Source organism: Eumetopias jubatus, unplaced genomic scaffold (genome assembly GCF_037043125.1).
Source record: "Eumetopias jubatus isolate StellerSeaLion01/CBP00866 unplaced genomic scaffold, mEumJub1_p1.0 scaffold_9, whole genome shotgun sequence".
Lineage (NCBI taxonomy): Eukaryota > Metazoa > Chordata > Mammalia > Carnivora > Otariidae > Eumetopias > Eumetopias jubatus.
Window position 1 is genome coordinate 97833319 of NW_028274815.1, and position 20206 is coordinate 97853524.

General features: G+C 40.7%; 1 protein-coding gene across 2 annotated transcripts in view; it reads right to left on the reverse strand.

Annotated features, from left to right (window-relative positions):
• Positions 1–20206, reverse strand: part of PCSK2 (proprotein convertase subtilisin/kexin type 2) — a 271414-nt gene that overhangs the window by 48664 nt on the left and 202544 nt on the right. For both annotated transcript variants that reach the window (XM_028112992.2, XM_028112991.2), the window contains one exon: positions 15003–15079. In XM_028112992.2, the coding sequence (XP_027968793.2) occupies positions 15003–15079 (77 nt within the window). The remainder of the gene's footprint in view (positions 1–15002; positions 15080–20206) is intronic.

Here is a 20206-nt window from a genome sequence, read left to right on the forward strand (position 1 = left end):
TGGACAGGGTGGTGAGGGCTGGCTTCTCCCGCTGGCTTCTCCACTCACTGTTCCAACTATGGTGTACAGTAAGGAAGATGGGGGCGAAGGGGCTTATTGGCTGTGTGGCCCTAGGAATTCAGAATTCTGCATCGTCTAGAGTACTCTTCGCAACATCCTCTTGGGGCAAGCAAAGCTATCGCACCAGCTCTTCAAAACATTGCACCTGAGGATGGGGAGGGGAGGAAAAATATATATGTTCTTATTTTCTTTCCCTTAATATGAGCAAAAGTAAATCCTGCTTCCATAAAGGCTACATATCTCATGGGCTCCAAATTCCCTTTGGAACAAGAATGAAATCTGTATATTGGGTCCAAGTAAACCTCATAGTTATTGCAGAGGACGGCCCTTGTGGTAAAAAATCTGTGGAAACAAAGTTCTGAGCAAACCACTACTTGTCTCTAAGTTTTCCAAGGATCACATTTGAGATTTTTGAAAAAGATTTTATTTATTTATTTGAGAGAGCGAGCACGTGCGGGGGAGAGGGAGAGGGAGAAACAGACTCCTTGCTGAGCAGGGAGCCTGATGCGGGCCCCGATCCTGGGACTTCGGGATCATGACCTGAGCTGAAGGCAGAAACCCAACTGACTGAGCCACCCAGGCGCCCCTAGAGTTTTGAGATTTTTGAGAAAGGGCCCAGTTTAACTTGATGGGAGAGTCTACTATAGATGTAACTTTCATGGCCACCTTATTCTAAATGCTGAAGGAAATACTAAACAAAGTTCTGAAGAACAGCATGGAAGTGAAGAGGAAAAATCGGTGTCCTAAGATGGCCTACGGAGCCAGCAAGGGAGTCCCAGTCCCTGCCCTGGGGCTCTTCCAGGTTCTTCTACCTGCCCCGCCTTCCGGGGCCAAGTATGCGTAAGTAGAAGTGTATAAATTACCCCCTTTGTTTGTGCTTGGGGCTCAGACCTTGGGAGATCATTCTCCTCTGAGACCACTGGCGTTAAATAAACCTCCTATCCTCCAAGATCTCCAAGTGCCACTTGGTTCTTCCGTCGGGCGATCCAGTCCAGGTTCCCTAACAGAAGCACACACACACGTGTGCGTAGGTGTATATATATGTATGTTGGTGTATGTATATATAATGAAATATGTCCATTCTTTCTGTTGATTCATAGATATACTTTAAATGTACATATGTAAGTACATAGTTATATACTTAAATATTTATATGTAATATATACTCATGTATTCTATATAATCCGTATCTTATATGGTTAAATATATACTTACATAAAGTACATGCCAGATATAAAGTACATATTCCTTTACGTGTATATACTATATATTTTAAAATGGAACTTTAATGGATACTGATTAAATATGACCTGCTTGCATGCTGTATGGCTGATGCTGAACAAATTAAATATTTAAATAATCAATGCCATGTCTAATTTGGCCGAGCACTAATTTCCTTATTATTTAATAATTAGCCTTGTCAGGATCTCCTCTCCGAGACCTGCAAGGTGCAAGTAGGGCCAGCTTGGGAGCGTGAGGACTTGCACCAGCATCTGCGAAGCACACAGATGTACTGATGGAAACCGCATGGTGAGTGGAGCCCTGTTCTGGGTGGTGAAGGACGTAGGAAAACGAACACCCACCTGCCCCTTTCTGGGCTGTTCTTTACTACCAGATAGCGTGCTCAATGTCTTTCTTGCCTCACCTCCTTTCATCTTCTCAGGAGGGTTATGAGAAGGGACTGCCCCATTTTACAGATGCCAGAGTTGAGTCTCAGAGGGGCCCGCCCAAAGGCGCACAGCGGCAAGGTGGCTGGGCCGGGTCTGAGACCAACGCTCAGTTACTGAACTGCCCCACTACCCTCCCAGCTCTGCCCTCAAACTGCTCACCAAAGGCAAGAGGCTGAATGCATGTGAACTGGCTTGGGCAGATTAAAGGCGTTGAATGTTTCCATATTCTTAATTTTGGCCTTGAACTGGGAAGGCAAATGTAGCGGATTCTCCAGAGGAACATGTGGGAAGAAACATTTCATTGCTAAATTTGGCAATACTAATTAAACAACAAGTGGAGGTTTCCTATCATTGTTCAGGACACCATGTCTTTCCACACCCCTGGGGCCTTCATAGGCTCTGTTCCCACTGCCTTGAATGCCCTCCCCTCTCTCCTGCCTTCCTGACTGTCTCAGACAAACATGCCTGTTCCCTGGCATGTCAGGAAAATCTTTTTCCAAATCCATTTTCATTTGGCCTCGTTGCTTTCTTAAGAACATTCAGTAACTCCCTCCTGCCTCTAGAATAAAACAAAAGTCTGTCAGATGTGGAGCTCTAGGGGGTGAGGAGAAAATGTCCACTGCTCAATCAGCCTCTTTCTAACTAAGGTCAGTGGGAGGGAGGCAAGTGGTAGGAGTCCCCGAGGTGTTGCATTGCCAAAGTGGCCCCAACCTTCCACTCTCCTGGGACCATGCCCTTGGCAATGTGATTTTCTTGCTCTTTCTGTGAAGAGGTGAAGTATATTTCCCCCTTCCTTGAATCTGGCTGGACTTGTGACTTGCTGTAGCCAAAAGAAGATGGTGGAAATGAGGAACTTACCCCCCCAAGAGGACTTGTAGCTTCTCCTCTTTCTCTTGAGACCCTGCCTAAGCACCATGTGGACAAGCCTAGGCGAGCCTATTGAATGTTCAAAGCCATGCAGACCATTAACCTTGGTATCCAGGCTGGCAGCCCTCTGTCCTTCAGACATTTGAGACAGGTCATCCTAAACCAGTCAGCCCCCGGCCAGCCTGCCAGCTGAGCAGGGATGCATGGGTGAGCCCAGTCACAGAGCTGAGCCCAGTCCAGGTCCACACAACTGCCCAGTTGACCTATAGATGTGTGAGCAATAGTCAGTGCTTATTGTTTTGAGCTCCTAAGTTTTGGGATGATTTGTTACACGACATTCTTTGGCAACGGATAACTCATACAGACTATGGACAAGCAAGGCTAGAGGGACAACCCATGGTTAACCCACGGGGGATTGCGGTTCAAACCTGGGCTGTCATGATGATTGCATTGGGCTTCCTCAAACAGCTGTATTGGCCATGGAGGTGTCCAAGTGAACACCCGAGGCACTGCCCTGACCCTGGGGATCTCCAGAGAGACAACCCAGGCACACCCTTTCTTTCCACATTGCTAACCTTTCACTAAGGTGATTTGGTCATCCCTCTGGCCCTTCGTAGCCAAGAGCATGTACCTCTATATGTACGCTATTCAGGGCAGACCGTAGGATATACTGAGTAGTACAAATACAATGACGCTCATTTATTGAAATACCATGGGCTGGGCACTGTGCTGAGAGAGGTGCGTGCATTATTATATTTACTCTTCACAATAAGCTATTATTGTCCCCATTTTATATTATTTATTTATTTTCAAAGATTTTATTTATTTGTCAGAGAGAGAGAGTGAGCGAGCACACACGCAGGGGGAACAGCAGGCAGAAGAAGCAGGCTCCCCGCTGAGCAGGGAGCCCACTGCAGGACTCAGTCCCAGGACCTGCGATCATGACCTGAGGCAAAGGCAGGCACTTAACTGACTGAGCCACCCAGGCGCCCCTATTGTCCCCATTTTAAAGAAGAGGAATCTGAAGCATAGGGATAAGGAGCCACTTTTCACTTAGGAGGCAGAATCGGAACTCAAACTCAGGTCTGCTGCTTCCAAACCCCTGCTCTTACCCATGACCCTTGACTATCATTTATTCCTGACTAACAGAAAAGTGCAGATAAAAAGCATAATGGTTAATTTTATGTGTCAACTTGGTGGGGCCAAGGGGTGCTCAGATATTTGGTCAAACATTATGCTGGATGTTTCTGTGTGGGCGTTTTGGATAAGAAAATTGGTGGCCTTTGGGTAAAGCAGAATGTCCCCTATAGTGTGGGTGGGCCTCGCCCAATCAGTTGAAGGCCTAACTAGCACAAAAAGAGTGACCTTCCTGAGCAAGAGAGAATTCTCCAGCAGATTGCCTTTGGACTTGAACTGGAACCCTGGCTCTTCTGGGTCTCCAGCTTGCCAGCCCACCCTGCAGATTTTGGACTTGCCAGCCTCTATCATTGTGTGAGCCAATTAATTCTCTATAATAATCTCTTTCTCTCTCTCTTCATATCCTATTGGTCCTGTTTCTCTGGAGGACCCTGACCGATACAAAAAGGAACTGAGTAACTGACCCGGTTTTCACCGGTTCTTTAGCTGACTCATTTGTTAGTACCATTGGCTCAAGTTTTCTGGTACAACATTGTCTGTTACTTTGCAACGTGATTTCTGTTGGTGGTTGCAAATCCTAACTGATCACCAAGCTCCTTTTCTTTTCTTCCCGGGATCCAGTTAAGCTCCACTTCCCAACCTCTACTGTACTGGCATGAGGCCATGTGACTGCATTATGCTAATGTGATGTGGGCACACGGGACATCTGCTGCTTCAGGACATAAAAACTGCCCGTGAGTGCTTCCCCTCCTGCAGTTTGATGTGGACAAGCGTGATAACTCTGGAAATGAGTGTCACAGATGGAAGAAGCCCATGACCCTGAATCGCTGCTTGGAGGGGAGCTGTTACACTAGGAATACATGGAGGAACTGGTAGGCGAATGATAAATAACTTTTATTGTGTTAAGCAACTAAGATTTGGGGATGTATTTGTTACAGCTGCTGGAATAACCTGAACGAGCGAACTTTAATTTTATTCTTATTGAATATTAGTAGCTGCTGCTCGGTATCTTTTCTGGAAGGAGAATTTCAAATAGTAAGTAAGTGAAATAAATGAATGTGAAGGGTGCCATAAATACTAAGGAGATGTTTGGGTGACCACAAGGATGTTGGGTGACAAGGATCAGAACAAGGCCATCCTTGAAGAATAGGAAAAAAAAGTCTATCTTTTCTGATCTCTTATTCTCTATCCTCCACTGAGGTTTGTGTAGTGTGTGGGAGGGCCTTTGGGCATTGGCAGATTTAATGCACACTCTGAGGCTGGTGGGTTGAAGTGGTTCTGTCAACAGCATTGGGTCTGGTTGGCATTTTGGTGCTTCTATTTTAGGTCAGTTTATTATTATTATTTTAAAAATACCAACAAATTCAATGAATAACAGCGAATCTCATACTGCCACTATCCAGCTCTATCAAAGCCAAATGTTTTTCATACTTTAGATTTTCTTGTGGGTATACTATCATTTATTCAATCGGCCATCTATTGATAGACATTTGGTTGTTTTTATTCTTTTGTCCTGTGCATACATGTACAATTAATATTATGCCATATTTGATTAATTTTTTTTGTGAATCAGCTTAAAGGAAAATACAGGTATGTTTTTTTTCCCCAAACTGCTTAATATATCTCTAAAAAAAATGATAGTTATCCTAAATAACCACAAGGCCATTATCACACATAATGTAATTAACAAAATGGTAGTTGGTTTTCAGGGAGCGCAGGAAGACAAAGCCATCGCTGTGATGGTAAGAGTGAAAACGAAGGGAGCAGCAGTGTGCAGAGAAAATAGGAAATTGATTCAAGAGACATTTAGGGAATGGGTGTTACTCAGCAAGATTTGGTGATATAATGAGCATTTCTAATGTCATTCTCTTAAGATACCTTCAATTTGCCCATAAGGGTAAATTAAATCTCTTTTGACCATATTCTTATTTTTATTCTAGTATAGACTATATATTTTTAAATTTTAAAGCATATGTCCTGAGGAAAATTAACCCTTGAGGGAACAAAAAGACAGGTAGAATGAAGAACATGTACCCTATTTGTCATGGAGACTTTGGTCACACCAGAAAATTAAATGGCAGAACAAACACATAGTACAGTTATGGTCTCCTGCCTAATCCCCACCTTCTTGAGCAAAGCAAAGTGCATATTTCTGTGCATTACTAGTTAAGACATCCTGGATATTCACATGATCAAAAGAGTCTGTAATTACAAGGGTACATTCCATGTCTTTTCTATTGGCATAAATTGTTTTTATGGAAATAAATCTTTACCAATACAATCAAAGCTGTCCCTGAAGCCATACCTCTCTTTGCTTCCTCAGAAGTGACCACTGTACTAAGTTGATGCTTGGACTGCACGTGCATGTTTTCATATAATTACTTTACAATCAGCTATACATACTAAGCATATATGACACTACTTGCTTGTTTTCAAACTCTACATATAAATGTTTCATTGTATATAATCTCCTCAAAATTTGCATTTTTTGCTTGAATTTCTGAGGTTTATTCATAAATTCGTGTGCATTCATTTTTACCACTGTGTAGTGGTGTTGTGTAGTAGTCCATTTATAAATATGCTGCAGTTTACTTATTCATATTCCTAGTGATAGGCATTTAGGTTGTTTGCAATTTGCTTTCTATTACAAATAATTTGAAAAGCATTCTTGTACGTTATTACCTTGTGCACATGTGTGACAGTTCCTCTGGGGTATGTATGTAAGTGTGAAAATAGGTTTTTGGATATATATTACCTCCTGCAGAGTGGGAGAGTGTCAACACTTATTATCATCAAACTTGACCATTTGTGCATATCCAAATGCTGTGAAATGGTATCTCATTGTTTCGTTTTGCAATTTCCTCATTGCTAGGAATGTTGAGCATCTTTTCATATGTGAATTAGCCCAGGTGTTCTGTTAATCATCTGTGCATAACTTTGGTCCATTTTTTTCTATTGAGTTATCTTTTGTCATTGATTTGTAGCTGTTCTTTATGTATTTTGGATACTAACCCTTTTGGCTCACAAAACTTGCTGTATCTATCTTCAAGTCTATGGCTTGTCTTTTAACTTTGTTTATTGTGATTTTGAACCAAAGTGTATAATTTTAACTTAGTTTTCTCAATCTTATCCCTTTCCTTGTGGTTTAGTGTCTTCTTTAAGAAATCCATCCCTAGCCCAGGATCATAAAGATGTTTTCTTACATTTTAATTCTAAAAGATTTATATACATTTAGGTCAAAATTCTCCTAGAATTCATTTATGATTGGTGTGTGGGGTGGTCACCTATTTTCCCCATATGCCTAACTAGCACTATTTGTTGACTATCATTACACCATTCTTTTTTCATTGTTTTTATTGCCACCTTGGTCGTTTATTAAGATGGCGGTCTGCTTTTGTATGGTGGTCTGTTTCTGGTTTTCTCTTCTGTTTCTTTGATCTTTTTTCCTCTCTTTATGTTTCACAGAAAAATACTGTTGAGACTTAAGTTGAATTTGCACTGAATAAACAGATTTACTTGATATCTTTATATTCTTCCATCTTCCCATCCAGGAAGTTAGAAGGCAGCTCCATTCACTCAGGATTTTTTTTATGTTTTCTAAATTTTATAATTTTCTCCTTAATGTTCTCATGTATCTTTTCTTAGATTTATAATTATTTCATTGGCTATGAAATGTGGCATGGTGTCAAATAAAAGAGATGATAGACAGCATTCTTATTTCACCCAGAACTGAAGAGAATGCCGTCAAAGTTTCAGCATTAGAAACAATGTTTGTAAACTGGTGTTTACCAGAGGGGAGAGGGTGGGAAAAAATAGGTGAAGGGGATTAAGAGGTTCAAACTTACAGTTATAAAATGGATAAATCATGTGCAGCATGGGGAATATAGTCAATAATACTGTAATGGTGTTTCACAGTAATGGATGGTGACTATACTTATCACAGTGTGCACAGCTTAATGTATGGAGTTTTTGAATCACTATATTGTGCACATGAAATTAATGTGGCATTGTTTGTCAACTACACTTCCCCCTCCCCACAAAAGAGAAGAATGTTTGCTGTAGGTTTTTAGTAAACAGTGTTAACTTCAATTCAATAATTACCTCTTCAACTGCACCCAGGCTAGATTTTACCACATTCATTGGGATTTCATTCCAAAGGCTGTATTTCCCAATTGCAGTTGGTTCCTTGTCATAGTCATATTTATTTTTGCTTGTTCCCCCATCATTTATTTTTCTTTTTAAATGGATGTTATCCATGCACTTATCCCTCTAAGCAAACTAAACATAACTTACTTTAATGTCTTTTTCAAGACTCTCAAACCATAAGAGATTTTGAACTCTAGGAAACAAACAGGTTTCTTGGAGGGGAGTTTGATGGGGGGAGGGATAATTCAGTGATGGGCATTAAGGAGGGCACTTGATGTAATGAACACTGGGTGTTATATGCAACTGTTGAATCACTAAATTCTACCTCTGAAACTAATTAAAGAAAAAGAAAAAAAGACTCCATAAAATTAATTTCACCTGATATAAATTCATGTCTTGATTTTTAAATTGTGTTTGATTTTTTTTTCAGATATTTTGGAATGTTAGTTGTGGCTAATTTTGAGTTGGAGGGTTTTTTTTTTTTTCCCCTCTTTCTCTTCCTTTGGGCTCCTTTCCTGGCTCTTGGTCCCATGGTTGTTTTAATGGACTCCTTAGTTCTATATCCCACAGCCAAGGTTTATAATGGTGTTTTAGGGCTCTGGATTGACAGACATATTGGAGATAAGGTGGCTTCATTCAGCAAGCCAGTGGGCAACTTGGCCAGGTTCATGGACATGAGGCTCTAACCTCCAGTCTCCCTAGGTCTACAGATTCTTACACAACCAGAGCTCTATAGCAGTTAGCTACAGTCTTTTCAGCCATATCTTTGGAGAAAGATACTTTAATATTAGATGTATTGGAGCTGAAATGCAGAGATCAATCATGTCTGCTGGCTCATACCCAATGCTCTCTCCAAGGTTAAGCCCAAAGGTTTGGATAGGGGAGCATGTGCAGCTGCTTCTGGGGAAAACCCCGAGTCTGCTGGCAAGCATTCAGTACTTTCTGGAGAAGTGAAGAGGCTTTCCATCTTTCTAACACTAGATGCTAGGCCCTTTTCCACAGATCAAGCTTATTTCATGCATTTAAGCTATGTTTGGATATAACTCCTCTTTCGATCAGAGTGCAGAAACACAAGCACCAGATTCTGGCCAGAAAGTTTAACTTCGAGCTACTGTTTTCTAGTGTCTGTCAAAGGCTCGCATGAGAGATTGAATGGCTGAGAAAGATGGGTGAGGTCATCCATAGTTGGGTCTTCCGTTGACTCCTTTGGCATAAACTCTCCTCATTTTCTAGCTAGTTGGAGAACCTTTGTCTTAGCTCCTGCAGACATCCCTTCACTGAATTTCACAATTATATTTGCCGCCATTTAGGGAATGTCTACCATGTATCATGTTTGGAAACAAGTACTCCGTATGCGTGTCTCTAGTCCCTCACACAAACCTTCTAGGTGGAGTTTCAGGCCCATTTTACAGATGGGGATAAGTACTCAGGGATCACTTAATCTACTCCGACCAATTAACACACTACATTTGTCCATCATAATCTGCTGTATTTTTCTCCCTTAAGGAAAGAATTATTGCTACCTGAGGGCCATAAAAATTCCCCATATGGAATGCATAACATTAGTTTCCAAGGTAGAAATGAGTACACCAACATACAGAGATTTCTTTTATAGTCTATATAATTCTCTCCATAACCTCCACCTCTGTGTTATATCTATTTCTTTTAGCTGAGGGGAAAAATTTAAATAATGAGCATTTGTCTAATCTGGGTAAGGGACTGGAAATTTCTTTAAAAAGCAACTGTGTGGTATTTCAGCAGTGGCTCATAACAGCTCACAAAATTATACTATGTTGGAATTCACTGTGCTTTGGTTTGGGTAGAGAGACAGTTGATTGCAAGCAGCAGTGTTTGAGTTTGTATCGGCTTATGAGGTTGTCTCAAAGCTCACATGAGAGAAAAAGTTAGATTAGGTCTTTGAAAGAAGTTTGCATTTGATTAGCCAGGAGGTGATTTCAGAATTAGTTCATAAAGACAGGAGGGAAAGAAGTTTGTCTATTTCTAAACGGTTGAGTGTCACCCGGGTAAAGCAACAGTTTCCATCAATGTGCAAATATCCAACCAGAAATGGCCGTTTTTCTCATAGGTTCTTTTTTGGCCTGTCGCATAGCGTTCTTCAGAATGAAATATGACTTCTAGTAAGAAAAAAGTTGACCACTGAAAATCTTTCTTATTTGAAGGTTTAACTAATGCTATCAATCAAAGGAGCTCACGTAGAGCTCCGTGTCCCTCAGCATCTGTTTATCCTTCTTCCTCCCCTCGCCCCCATTTTGGTTGCTTGAGTAATAAATATCTTCCCCCTTCCTGAATTTATAGTAAACTCTTTGTGGCCAGGAATTGCCTCTAATCCAGAATCTCTTACTCTTTAGGGCTATGAGAGAGAGTGTGTGGCACGTTGTGATGCCCCATAAAGTCTGCCGATATCAGGGATGACATTTCAGTGGTGAACGCCTGTCAAAGAAATGCTATGCAAGAGGGATTTTTAGGGACAGCAGTACAGTAATGGAATACAGATCTGCGATGCATCACCAAACATTGACCTAAAACTGAGCCAGGCTGGGAGATTATTGACAAAGCGTGGGCTGCAAACCTTGGAAGAAGCAGGCTGCTCTAAATCGGACAGGTGTCAAGTCCACTCGACACGTCGGTGTGGCTGAGAAGGTCTGCCGCCCATCCATCAACAAGCCAATCAATATGCATTGAGTGCCAGCAAGGAAAAACATGTAATGCTAGATCTCGATACCACACAGGAAATCAGTTATATCTGTTTTGCATATTCTTGTTGCTCATTAGATGTGGATTATTTTCTACCTTTTTACAAACTGGGTTACCCCTACTACTACTATATTATTATTTTGCTTGGCTGTCAGTATTTCTCTGATTGCAAGCTAGGAGGAAATTATACTCCTTTTACAAATTTCTCAACTGTGTTTCAAATATATCCTCGGAGCTCAGATACTGCAGGTAATTATTAAATGGTTTACAGTAGAATAAATACACTTGCTCTGCTTAAAAAGGAATAATCCTACAAAATCAAATTAAACACAGGGAAAGAAATTCTAATATACATGTCCTCTAAAAGCAGTTCTGCATATGCATGAAATTTGCTTTCATAAACAGTCCTTGGCTGGGAGTTTTGAATATGTTCTTGAAAAAATGTGCACTCGGAGGAAAACCAGTTAACAGAAGTACAGAGGGGATGATAGGCTAGTTTAAAGTGTGAGGAGAGCCCAGGAGAAACACTCTGCAATTGAACTCAGTTTCCTGACCAGGAGAACACTTTGCTCACTCGCTGGAGAGTGCGCCTTAGTGCATTTTATTTTCTATTTTCCATGGCAATGCAAAGCCCATGATGGAGAGCCACTGCGTTTTCCTGCCCAGCAATTGCTTCTGAGTTCTAAGTTGCCTTTGAGGACACCTGCGCAGCAGGAATAGCAATAGCAGCAAGCTCGTTACTGGTCAACACCCATCAGCCCTTTATCGGAGTTTCGTAGCGTGCTGAAACTAGCATTTCTCGAGAGCCACTGGTCTGCTGAGCAGAGACGGGTGTCGGATTTGGCGCCCATGCCCAGAGGATAACACCTGAAGAAACCGGCATGCCTTGGTGGCTGCACAGCTGGCCTGAGGCTCATGCTGGATTGGCAGTAAGCACAGCTCCAGCCAAAGGCAGATGCTGGGCTCAGGACTCCCAAAGCCTCCGGGTAACAACCTTCCCTGGGTACAGTGGGAGAAGGGTCTTCATCTATGCCTCGGGCCCGGTTTTTGACCCAATCACAAAATTTCTCCTCTTTTCTCCTAGCAACGTGTGTAAACCTTTCATGCACACCTCTTCCATGAAGACTTCGTAGATTGCTGCCCGTGTCCTAGTCTCTAACTCCCAGACCAGGTGTCCAGGCTACCTCCTGAACATGTCTGCACCTCCTGCCTTCCCTCCTTTACCTAAATATACCGCTTAACTCCACCAGCGACCTTCATTCGAATCTTAGACCAAATGCCACCTCTTCAGGGAAGCCTCTCAGCTTCTCAAGCCAGAGATAATTTTGCACTTCTCCATGCATCTTTGTTATGAGGCAGTGCATGCAATGGCCCCCTCACTGGTGTCAAATCCTGTCTCCACCACTTATTAGCTGTGGGAACTTGCACAAGTTACTTAGCCTTTCTGTGCCTCCATTTTCAAAATGAGGATAATCCTGGTAATAGCTATTTCAAAGGGTTATTATGAGAATCAATTGAAGGGATACATGCAAAGCACTTAAAACAGTGCCTTGAACATAGCAATGGCTCAATAGGCATTAGTTCTCCTTGTGTTGTTTTAGCCCTGGCTGTGTTTAGCACTGTGGTGATTTGGGCATCTCTCCCTGTTCATAGGACATTTTGCAAGCTCCTCAGAAGCTTGCACACCAACACTAATAGTTTCATAAATACTTAACTAAATTACACCCTATGATTTTAAATGTACTTATTATGGAAAAAGTCAAACATCTACAAAAGTAGAGTGGAATCTCATGTACCCATCCCATGCTTTAACAATTACCCATGACAATGTTATTTTCTGTATTTGCCCCCTCATTTTCCTTCCTCCTGCCCCAGGCCCTACGTTATACTGAAGAAAATACCAGGCAAATATTTCACCCAGAGGGAATTTTTAATAAATGTATCCTACACTCATGGGAAGGATGCTATATTCAACGTCTCCTTGTGCCAAGAAGGAATTATCTCCAGGACAGACCCAACATTTTGGAACACAGATCCTCCCAGTGCTGTGGACTTGAACTTTGACCCACCTTCTTTCCAGAAGCATTGACAATAGTAATTATGTTTTGAGACGCTATGATTTGAATGGTACTGGATGGTACCATCCGGTCTTTGTAATAACAAACCATGGCGGATGAGGATCTTCAAGCATGACTTGATAATTGGGAAAATCCCATTTATAGGTCAAAGTGGGTCCTGTATCTTGCATCAGTGGCTTCCTAAGAGACCAGGATCATATGTGCCTGACTCATTAAACTGTGTCTCAGGCAATTGGATACTTAGGGATATTCACCACTGACAATGAAGAATTGTATTGCAGTAAGCCCTGATGAGTCCTTGTTAAAGGATTTTAGCCAGTTTCAAATTGAACTTTCAAGAGCAAGTTTGCAGATGAAAATACTTAAAATAGACTTCTCTGTTTTTTTTTCTTTCTTGTTTGTGTATTTAAAGAATATTCTTACAGCATATCCCGCAGGAAGACTTGCTCGGGGAGGTGGTGTTTGGGTTCAGAAAATGGGATGTGGTGGGGTAGGGCTGGAAACCATTGTTTTGGTGGTATTTTTGTGCCTGAATCAATCTGTAAAAGATTAATTTAGTATCTACTAGCTGCAGAGAGAAGGTAAGTGACACACCTATTGGTACTGCCCTGCTATCGTATGGATGATTGATAATCAGCCATGCTGAAACCAGGTACTCCCTCTTGGTCCTCCTCAGTACAATGTTCCAAACCACCATCACCAATTATGTCTCGCCCCTGGCTTAGTGACATCTATTTGGTAACTTCACATCCTTGTGTCTGGAAATGGTTTATTTGCTAAGGTATGTCAGGATCTAGGATTGTAAATCATGGAAGGTATGAGACGCTTCGTGTCAGAAGTTCTCAGACCTTTTTGATATGTCCTCATCCCCTAAACACACTTCCAAACAATGCATGATAATTTAAAAGCAGCTTTGGAAGTTGATAAAAGAGTAAACTGTGCTATTGGACATCAGCAATGATCCTTTTAAAAATGTTGCAAATTCGTTTTGTTCTCCTTTATTCTTTTCTGTATTTTCTGTAATTGCCAAGCCCCCAACCCATGTGCACTTTCTGCACCCCAGACATACTCTGGTCAACTTGCTAATTGTAAGAATAGAGTCTAAACTCCCTGGTCCACTGGAGACCCATCCTTGGCCACCCACTGGCTGTCATGCTTTCTGTCTTTTATAATAAAAATGATGTTTATAAAAGAATGGTACAATTTGGATTTAGAAACATGTCTGCAGCTTGGGTTCAAGCGTTGGCTCTGACGCATACTAGTTGTTTGACCAGGAAGTCATGCCACCTTGTTTAGCCTATTTATTTCTGAACAGAGAATGGCAACATTTATTTTATCTACATGAGTTTGCCATGGGAAGTAAAAGTGATGTCCACATATTGTTACACCATTAATTGAAGTTCATATGTTCTTATGAACTTGACCCAAGAACATCAACTAGGCTTAAAGCCTCGTTGAGTCTGAGGGAGCAAGTCATGCATATTTATTTCTTGATATTTTTTATAAGCAATCAACCATCTAGGCAAGAATTTTACTTAGAGAAAAAAGAGACTAAATATTTACATGTTTAGTAGCAGGAGAGGCTGAAGAAAAGTCACAACTTTGGATGGACCATTGAATAGTTTAACAGGATAGGATGCCAGGCAATACTTCAACCCTATGAGTTGATAATACTGTATTGTATATTTGGCTAAGAGACTAAATCTTAAAAGTCCTCATCCCAAGAAAAAATATTTTTTTATTACTATATATGGTGTCAGGTACTAAGTAGACTTAATGTAGTGATCATTTTGTAATATATGCAAATATCAAATCACTATGTTGTATACCTGAAATTAATATAATGTATCAATTGTATCTCAATTTAAAGAATACTTCAAACCTTTGCCAATAATACTTACTATTTAGTTGAAAGAAACTACATGAGCTCTTATAAGGTAACAGCAGAAACACTTTTCAAAAACATTTGGACACAGAGCGGAGAGGCACAATAGTTCTCTTCAACAGATAAGTGAAATGAGTGTGTTTTAAATCATCTTGTGGTGAGTTGAAAAGGATTTCTTATTATTTCTACTTTCTTTTATCTTTAATAAAGTGGCAAATAACTCCCAGTTCAAGAGAACAAAATAGTCAAAAGACAATTTTAGAGGAACATTGCCATATTTATAAAATCCAAGAATTTAGAGAATGTAGCTATGAAGGAGAAAAATCACAATATAATTTAGTGAAGCACTGAGATTATTTTGCTGGTGATGCTCATGCTTTAAAAAGAGAGTCAGATAAAACCCCCAGGTCTAAAGTCAAAGACAGCCCACAAGACCCAGTTTACCTGTTGAACCAGTCGTCTGTGTATCGAGGGTAAGGATAGGGGTCATTGCCGCTGAAGTCATAGCTGGCCTCGGCATTCTGAAAAACACAAGGTGTCTCATAAGTTTAATCAAGCCAGATGTAGAGGCAAGAGAAAATGCTGCAAGACATGACTGTTTTATGTTTACAACCCTCCATGGAGTGCTGTGTTAATGTTCTGCTCTGGACCAGCCCTCACCAAATGGTGCCAGAGCTGGTGTGTCCTTGGATCTCTCTGTTCTCACTTTATCTCTTTCCAGGGTTCCTCATCCCGTTCTACTTCAGGCCCTCAAAGAACTAGCAAATTTGAGTCCTGTGCTCTCCAGGACTGTCTCCCATTTTAAGTTGAGTTACCACCTGTGGTGGTAACTCCTGGAGTCCAGGACTTATGTTTCTTTGGATTGATGGTCAGAAGGTTTGAGATCTTATGTCACAAGTGAGGCAATTGCTGGAGTTTTCTTGCTTTATGCAGAAGGCTCACTTCCAGCTCTTGGCTTTGGACTGACATAGGCTTGTCTCCTTTAATAATTATGGGTGTGAAACCCCTGCCCAAGCCCCTAACATCGGCACAATATCAACTTCATTTACTCACTCAACAAATGTCAGTAAGAATCTAACGTATGCCAGAGACTTTTCCAAATATGGGAATACAGTAGTGACATCCCTGCCCTCATGTAATTTACAGCCCAGTTGGGGGGACAGACATCAATCAAATGATGAAACAAATAAGCAGACAATTACAAACTGGGAGTACTCTTATACCCTACAGTATTAAGTTCGAAGCTTAAATTCTATGCATCCAACACCTCCACCTTTTCCACTGAGAGTCCTTCACCCCCAGAAATCAATTCCATATCCACTTAAATTATTTTCCATTTTGGTCTTTAGTTGATCAACCTTTTATTTTGGTCCATGATGGGAGATGATCTACCACCTTTTGGTGACTAATCTATCCCTTCCCACTGCCTTCTCTGTTTGCCTGGGATGCTAAAAATGAGAATCCCATTTTTCTCTGTTTTGTTTTTGAGCTCTGCAGTAAAGCTCTGGAGGGTTTCTTGGTCCAGTATACAGTGAGCTGGGAAGCACTGGGTTAGATGTATATTCCAGTGTGGGCATTTCTTGATTCCATGGGTCCTGAGACATTTTTAAGAAGTGTGCCCTTTCATGAGGTAAAACACTCTTTATAAACCTGATGTATTAGTGACATAATGTTTTTAAGAGCACATTGATGAATTCCATTAGTTTGTGTTTCCATTTGTTGGATGACAAAGGGCAATTAGTCACCAGTAATTGTAGTAATCAGAATTATAATACTAATTTATTTAAATAAATTGTTGTGTTTGGGATAGATGTCACCCTGAAATTAAAAAAAATTTTTTTCCGAAGTGTTTATTTAAATTCCAGTTAATTAACATATAGTGCATTATAAGTTTCAGGTGTAGAATTTAGTGATTCATCACTTACATATAATACCCAGTGCTCATCACAACAAGTGCCTTCCTTAATGCCCATCACCCATTTAACCTATCTATAGTTACGAGTCTGTTTTTTGGTTTGCCTCTCTTTTCTTCCCCACTTTGTTAATCTGTTTTGTTTCTTGAATTCCACATATGAGTGAAATCATATGGTATTTGTCTTTCTCTGACTGACTTACTTCACTTAGCATAATACTCTCTAGCTCTATCCACGTTGTTGCAAATGGCAAGATTTCATTCTTTTATCACTGAATAATATTCCATTATATATATACTACATCTTCCTTATCTATTCATCTGTCCATGGACATTTGGGCTCTTTTCATAATTTGGCTACTGTTGATAATGCTGCTATAAACATCAGAGTGCATGTATCTTTTTGAATTAGTATTTTTGTATCCTTTGGGTAAATACCTAGTAGTGCAATTGTGGGGTTGTAGGGTGGTTCTATGCTTAACTTTTTGAGATACCTCCATACTGTCTTCCAGATTGGCTGCACCAGTTTGCATTCCCACCAACAGTGTAAGAGGGTTCCCCTTTCTCTGCATCCTTGCAACATCTGTTGTTTCCTGAGTTGTTAATTTTAGCCATTCTGACCGAAGTGAGGTGATATCTCACTGTAGTTTTGATTTATATTTCCCTGATGATGAGTTATATTGAGCATCTTTTCATGTGTCTGTGAGCCACCTGTATGTCTTCTTTGGAAAAATGTCTAGTCACATCTTCTGCCCATTTTTTAATTGGATTATTCATCTTTGCGGTGTTGAGTCTTAGAAGTTCTTTATAGATTTTGGATACTAACCCTTTATCAGATATGTCATTTGCAAATATCTTCTCCCATTCTGAAGGTTGCCTTTTAGTTTTGTTGTTTCCTTCACTGTACAGAAGCTTTTTATATCTTGATGAAGTTGCAATAGTCTACTTTTGCTTTTGCTTCCCTTGCCTCAGGAGACACATCTAGGAATAAGTTGCTACAGCTGATGACAAAAAGGTTGTTGCTTCTAGGATTTTGATGGATTCCTGTCTCACTTTTAGGTCTTTCATCTATATTGAATTTATTTCTGTGTATTTATTTAAGAATTTTGGGCCTTATTGAGGTATGACTGATATACTTCACAATGTAATGAGCTTGGGCATATGCATACACCTATGATCACATCACTACAACCAAGGTGCTAAAACATGTTCATCACCTCCCCACATTTCCTTGTGTTATTTTGTGTCTGTTATTTTTGATTTTGCCTTGGTGAGAACTTTTGACATGAGAGCTATCCTTTTATCACCGTTTAAAGTCTGTAATACCGTATTGTTGGCTGTGTTGCAGAACACAGCTCTAGAACTTACTCATTAGCGTAACAGAAACTTCATACCCATCGAAAACCAATTCCTCATTTTCCACTTTCCCCTACCTCATTCAAAATTTGGACCAATCCTTGTATCTTCGGTGTTGAACAAGCTTATCCTTTATTCTAGAATCTAGGTCTTCCTTTAATACCTGGTCGTCAGAGAGGACATCTTTCTGTCTCCTCTGGCCGTAATTATTGGCTCTATATGATCTGCTCCTCCTTCTTCCCTTAGATCCCAAACTACTCTCATTTACCTTTTAAAAAAGTTTAATTCTCAATCTGGTCTATACTTCTTGTCTCTGGGAGACCCACTCAGATTTGGCATGTTTTTTGTTTTGTTTTCTTTTGTTTTTACTTTTCTTGAACTGTTTGGATTTCAGTTCTTTTGAGGGATACTATTTTGAAATAGTAACTATGTTCAGTTACCCTTAACCTTCTCTGAATTTTTGGGACAAGAACATTCTTAGGTAGATTTGGGGGATGGACTAGGAAGAGAAATCCAAGTTAATACTTTTTCTTTTGGGTTTCAAAGCTGAGGTTGAAACCTAAGCAATAGATTTGGAAGACTATTTGTTAAGCCTCGTTTGTTTCTCCATAGAAGGGAGAAAAATCTCCTGGTCTAAGGCAAGTTGAATGGAAAATTCAACGAGTAGCCATTGTGGGATCCCCCGAAGGGTTGCAAAGTGCTACCTCTTTCTTCTGAGCTGTGTTCTGGAGTGGGATGGAAGTATGTTGGAATGTCCAACCTCGGAGCGGTCTGGGACTCATTTTATAGCGGGGGTATGTGGCTGCAGATCAGCAGTGGCTCTCGGGGGTGTCTTAGCTCAGAAACTTGGGGTGGCCCCACTCTGTATTCCTTTGACCATCAGTGTGGAGCAGCGGACAGCAGGAATATTCTGTGGGAGGCTGAGGGTGGTAAGAGTGTGACAGAGAGAACCAGCTGGCCTAGAAATTTCAGGGGTCAGGACACTGAGGATCCAGGGTTCAGGCAGGATCTGTATGGACTGACAACCAAGGCCAGTGGGAATGGGGGTGCAGGAGTGGAATCTAGGGGTACAGACGATGAGACACTAACACCAGAAACCCTGCACCCTCTCCTAATGCTGTGCTGGTCCTTTGACGCTCAAGGACAATGCTGGAGACAGGAGGGTGGGGGCAACGCCTGAGTTAACGAAGGTCAAATTTCTGCCTTGACTGAGGGCAATTGGCTGGCAGATAGAAGTTAAATTCCATTAGAGAAAAGAAAAATTGGAATTTCTGCACCTCTGGGTTTGCTGCCTGATTGCACGGTTCACAAGCTTTTCACCCTGATTCACTTTGCTGGTTGATAATAATTGTCCATGGTCTGGGCTGAGGCCTCTGGGCTCCAACCTGATTCTGAAGAAAATCGCTTGCCCTAAGATGGGTGGGGGCTGGAGAGGGCACTGCACAGAGCTCACAGCAGAACTTGCCGCCGAGAGTCCAAGGAATTCTGGGACCACTTTTCTAAGAAGGGAAAGACCACGTATTGTCTGGGGTCAAATTCGCCTTTGAGTGTTGAGATGGTTGGTGACTTACAAACTCTGTTCTGTTGTTTTTTAATTAATTTGATGACTAATGCTTAATTCCTTGTGTAACAGTCTACATTGAGTGTTACCAAAGGCAAACAGTGGTGCTTGTTTGGCTGTAAGTCTTTTGGCTAAAAATCAAATGGTTTATAGCAAGAAAGAACAGTGAGCAATTTTTTGTAAGCATTCTGTTTATCCTTTTATAGCCCAAACCGAATCTTTTATGGATTTGAATTACAATGTTGCCTTCCATAAAATTATTTGTGTAAGCAAATAAATTAAACAGGCCTTGAGTTATGCTGGAATTTTCTAAAATAGCCATTAAGGTGGACATTTAGGGGGAAGTGGTGTCTTTGTAAATTTAATGCTCTGGTCATCCCATGTTAAGCCTGTGGCTTGTTTTGGTTTGAATTCTTCCATAATTTTTTTGCAAATGCATTAGTCTATTTTCTAACTTTAGAAAATACTAGCTGTTTGGTGAACACAATTTAATCATTGATGATTCAGGATCAGGATTATTCAGAGTCATCACGAAGAACTTGATTTATCATTGTACCATCATGCAGAAAGTGAGAAGACTGGACTGAATCCAAACTGACCTCAGGGCTTCCTTGGAAGTTATTTCTGGAAGAAACTTCTGATAATGGCTCATTTCTCTTAGAAGAGTTGAGTGCAGGAGGAAAAAAAAAAGCCCTCTGGTATTTAATAACTCTAAGGCTTAATTTCTGAATATTTGAATGCATAGTCAGAAATCAAGACTAGATTAGCCTGTAGAAAGGAACTTTAATGATTATGACTTTGGCTGTTGTTTGTACTGTG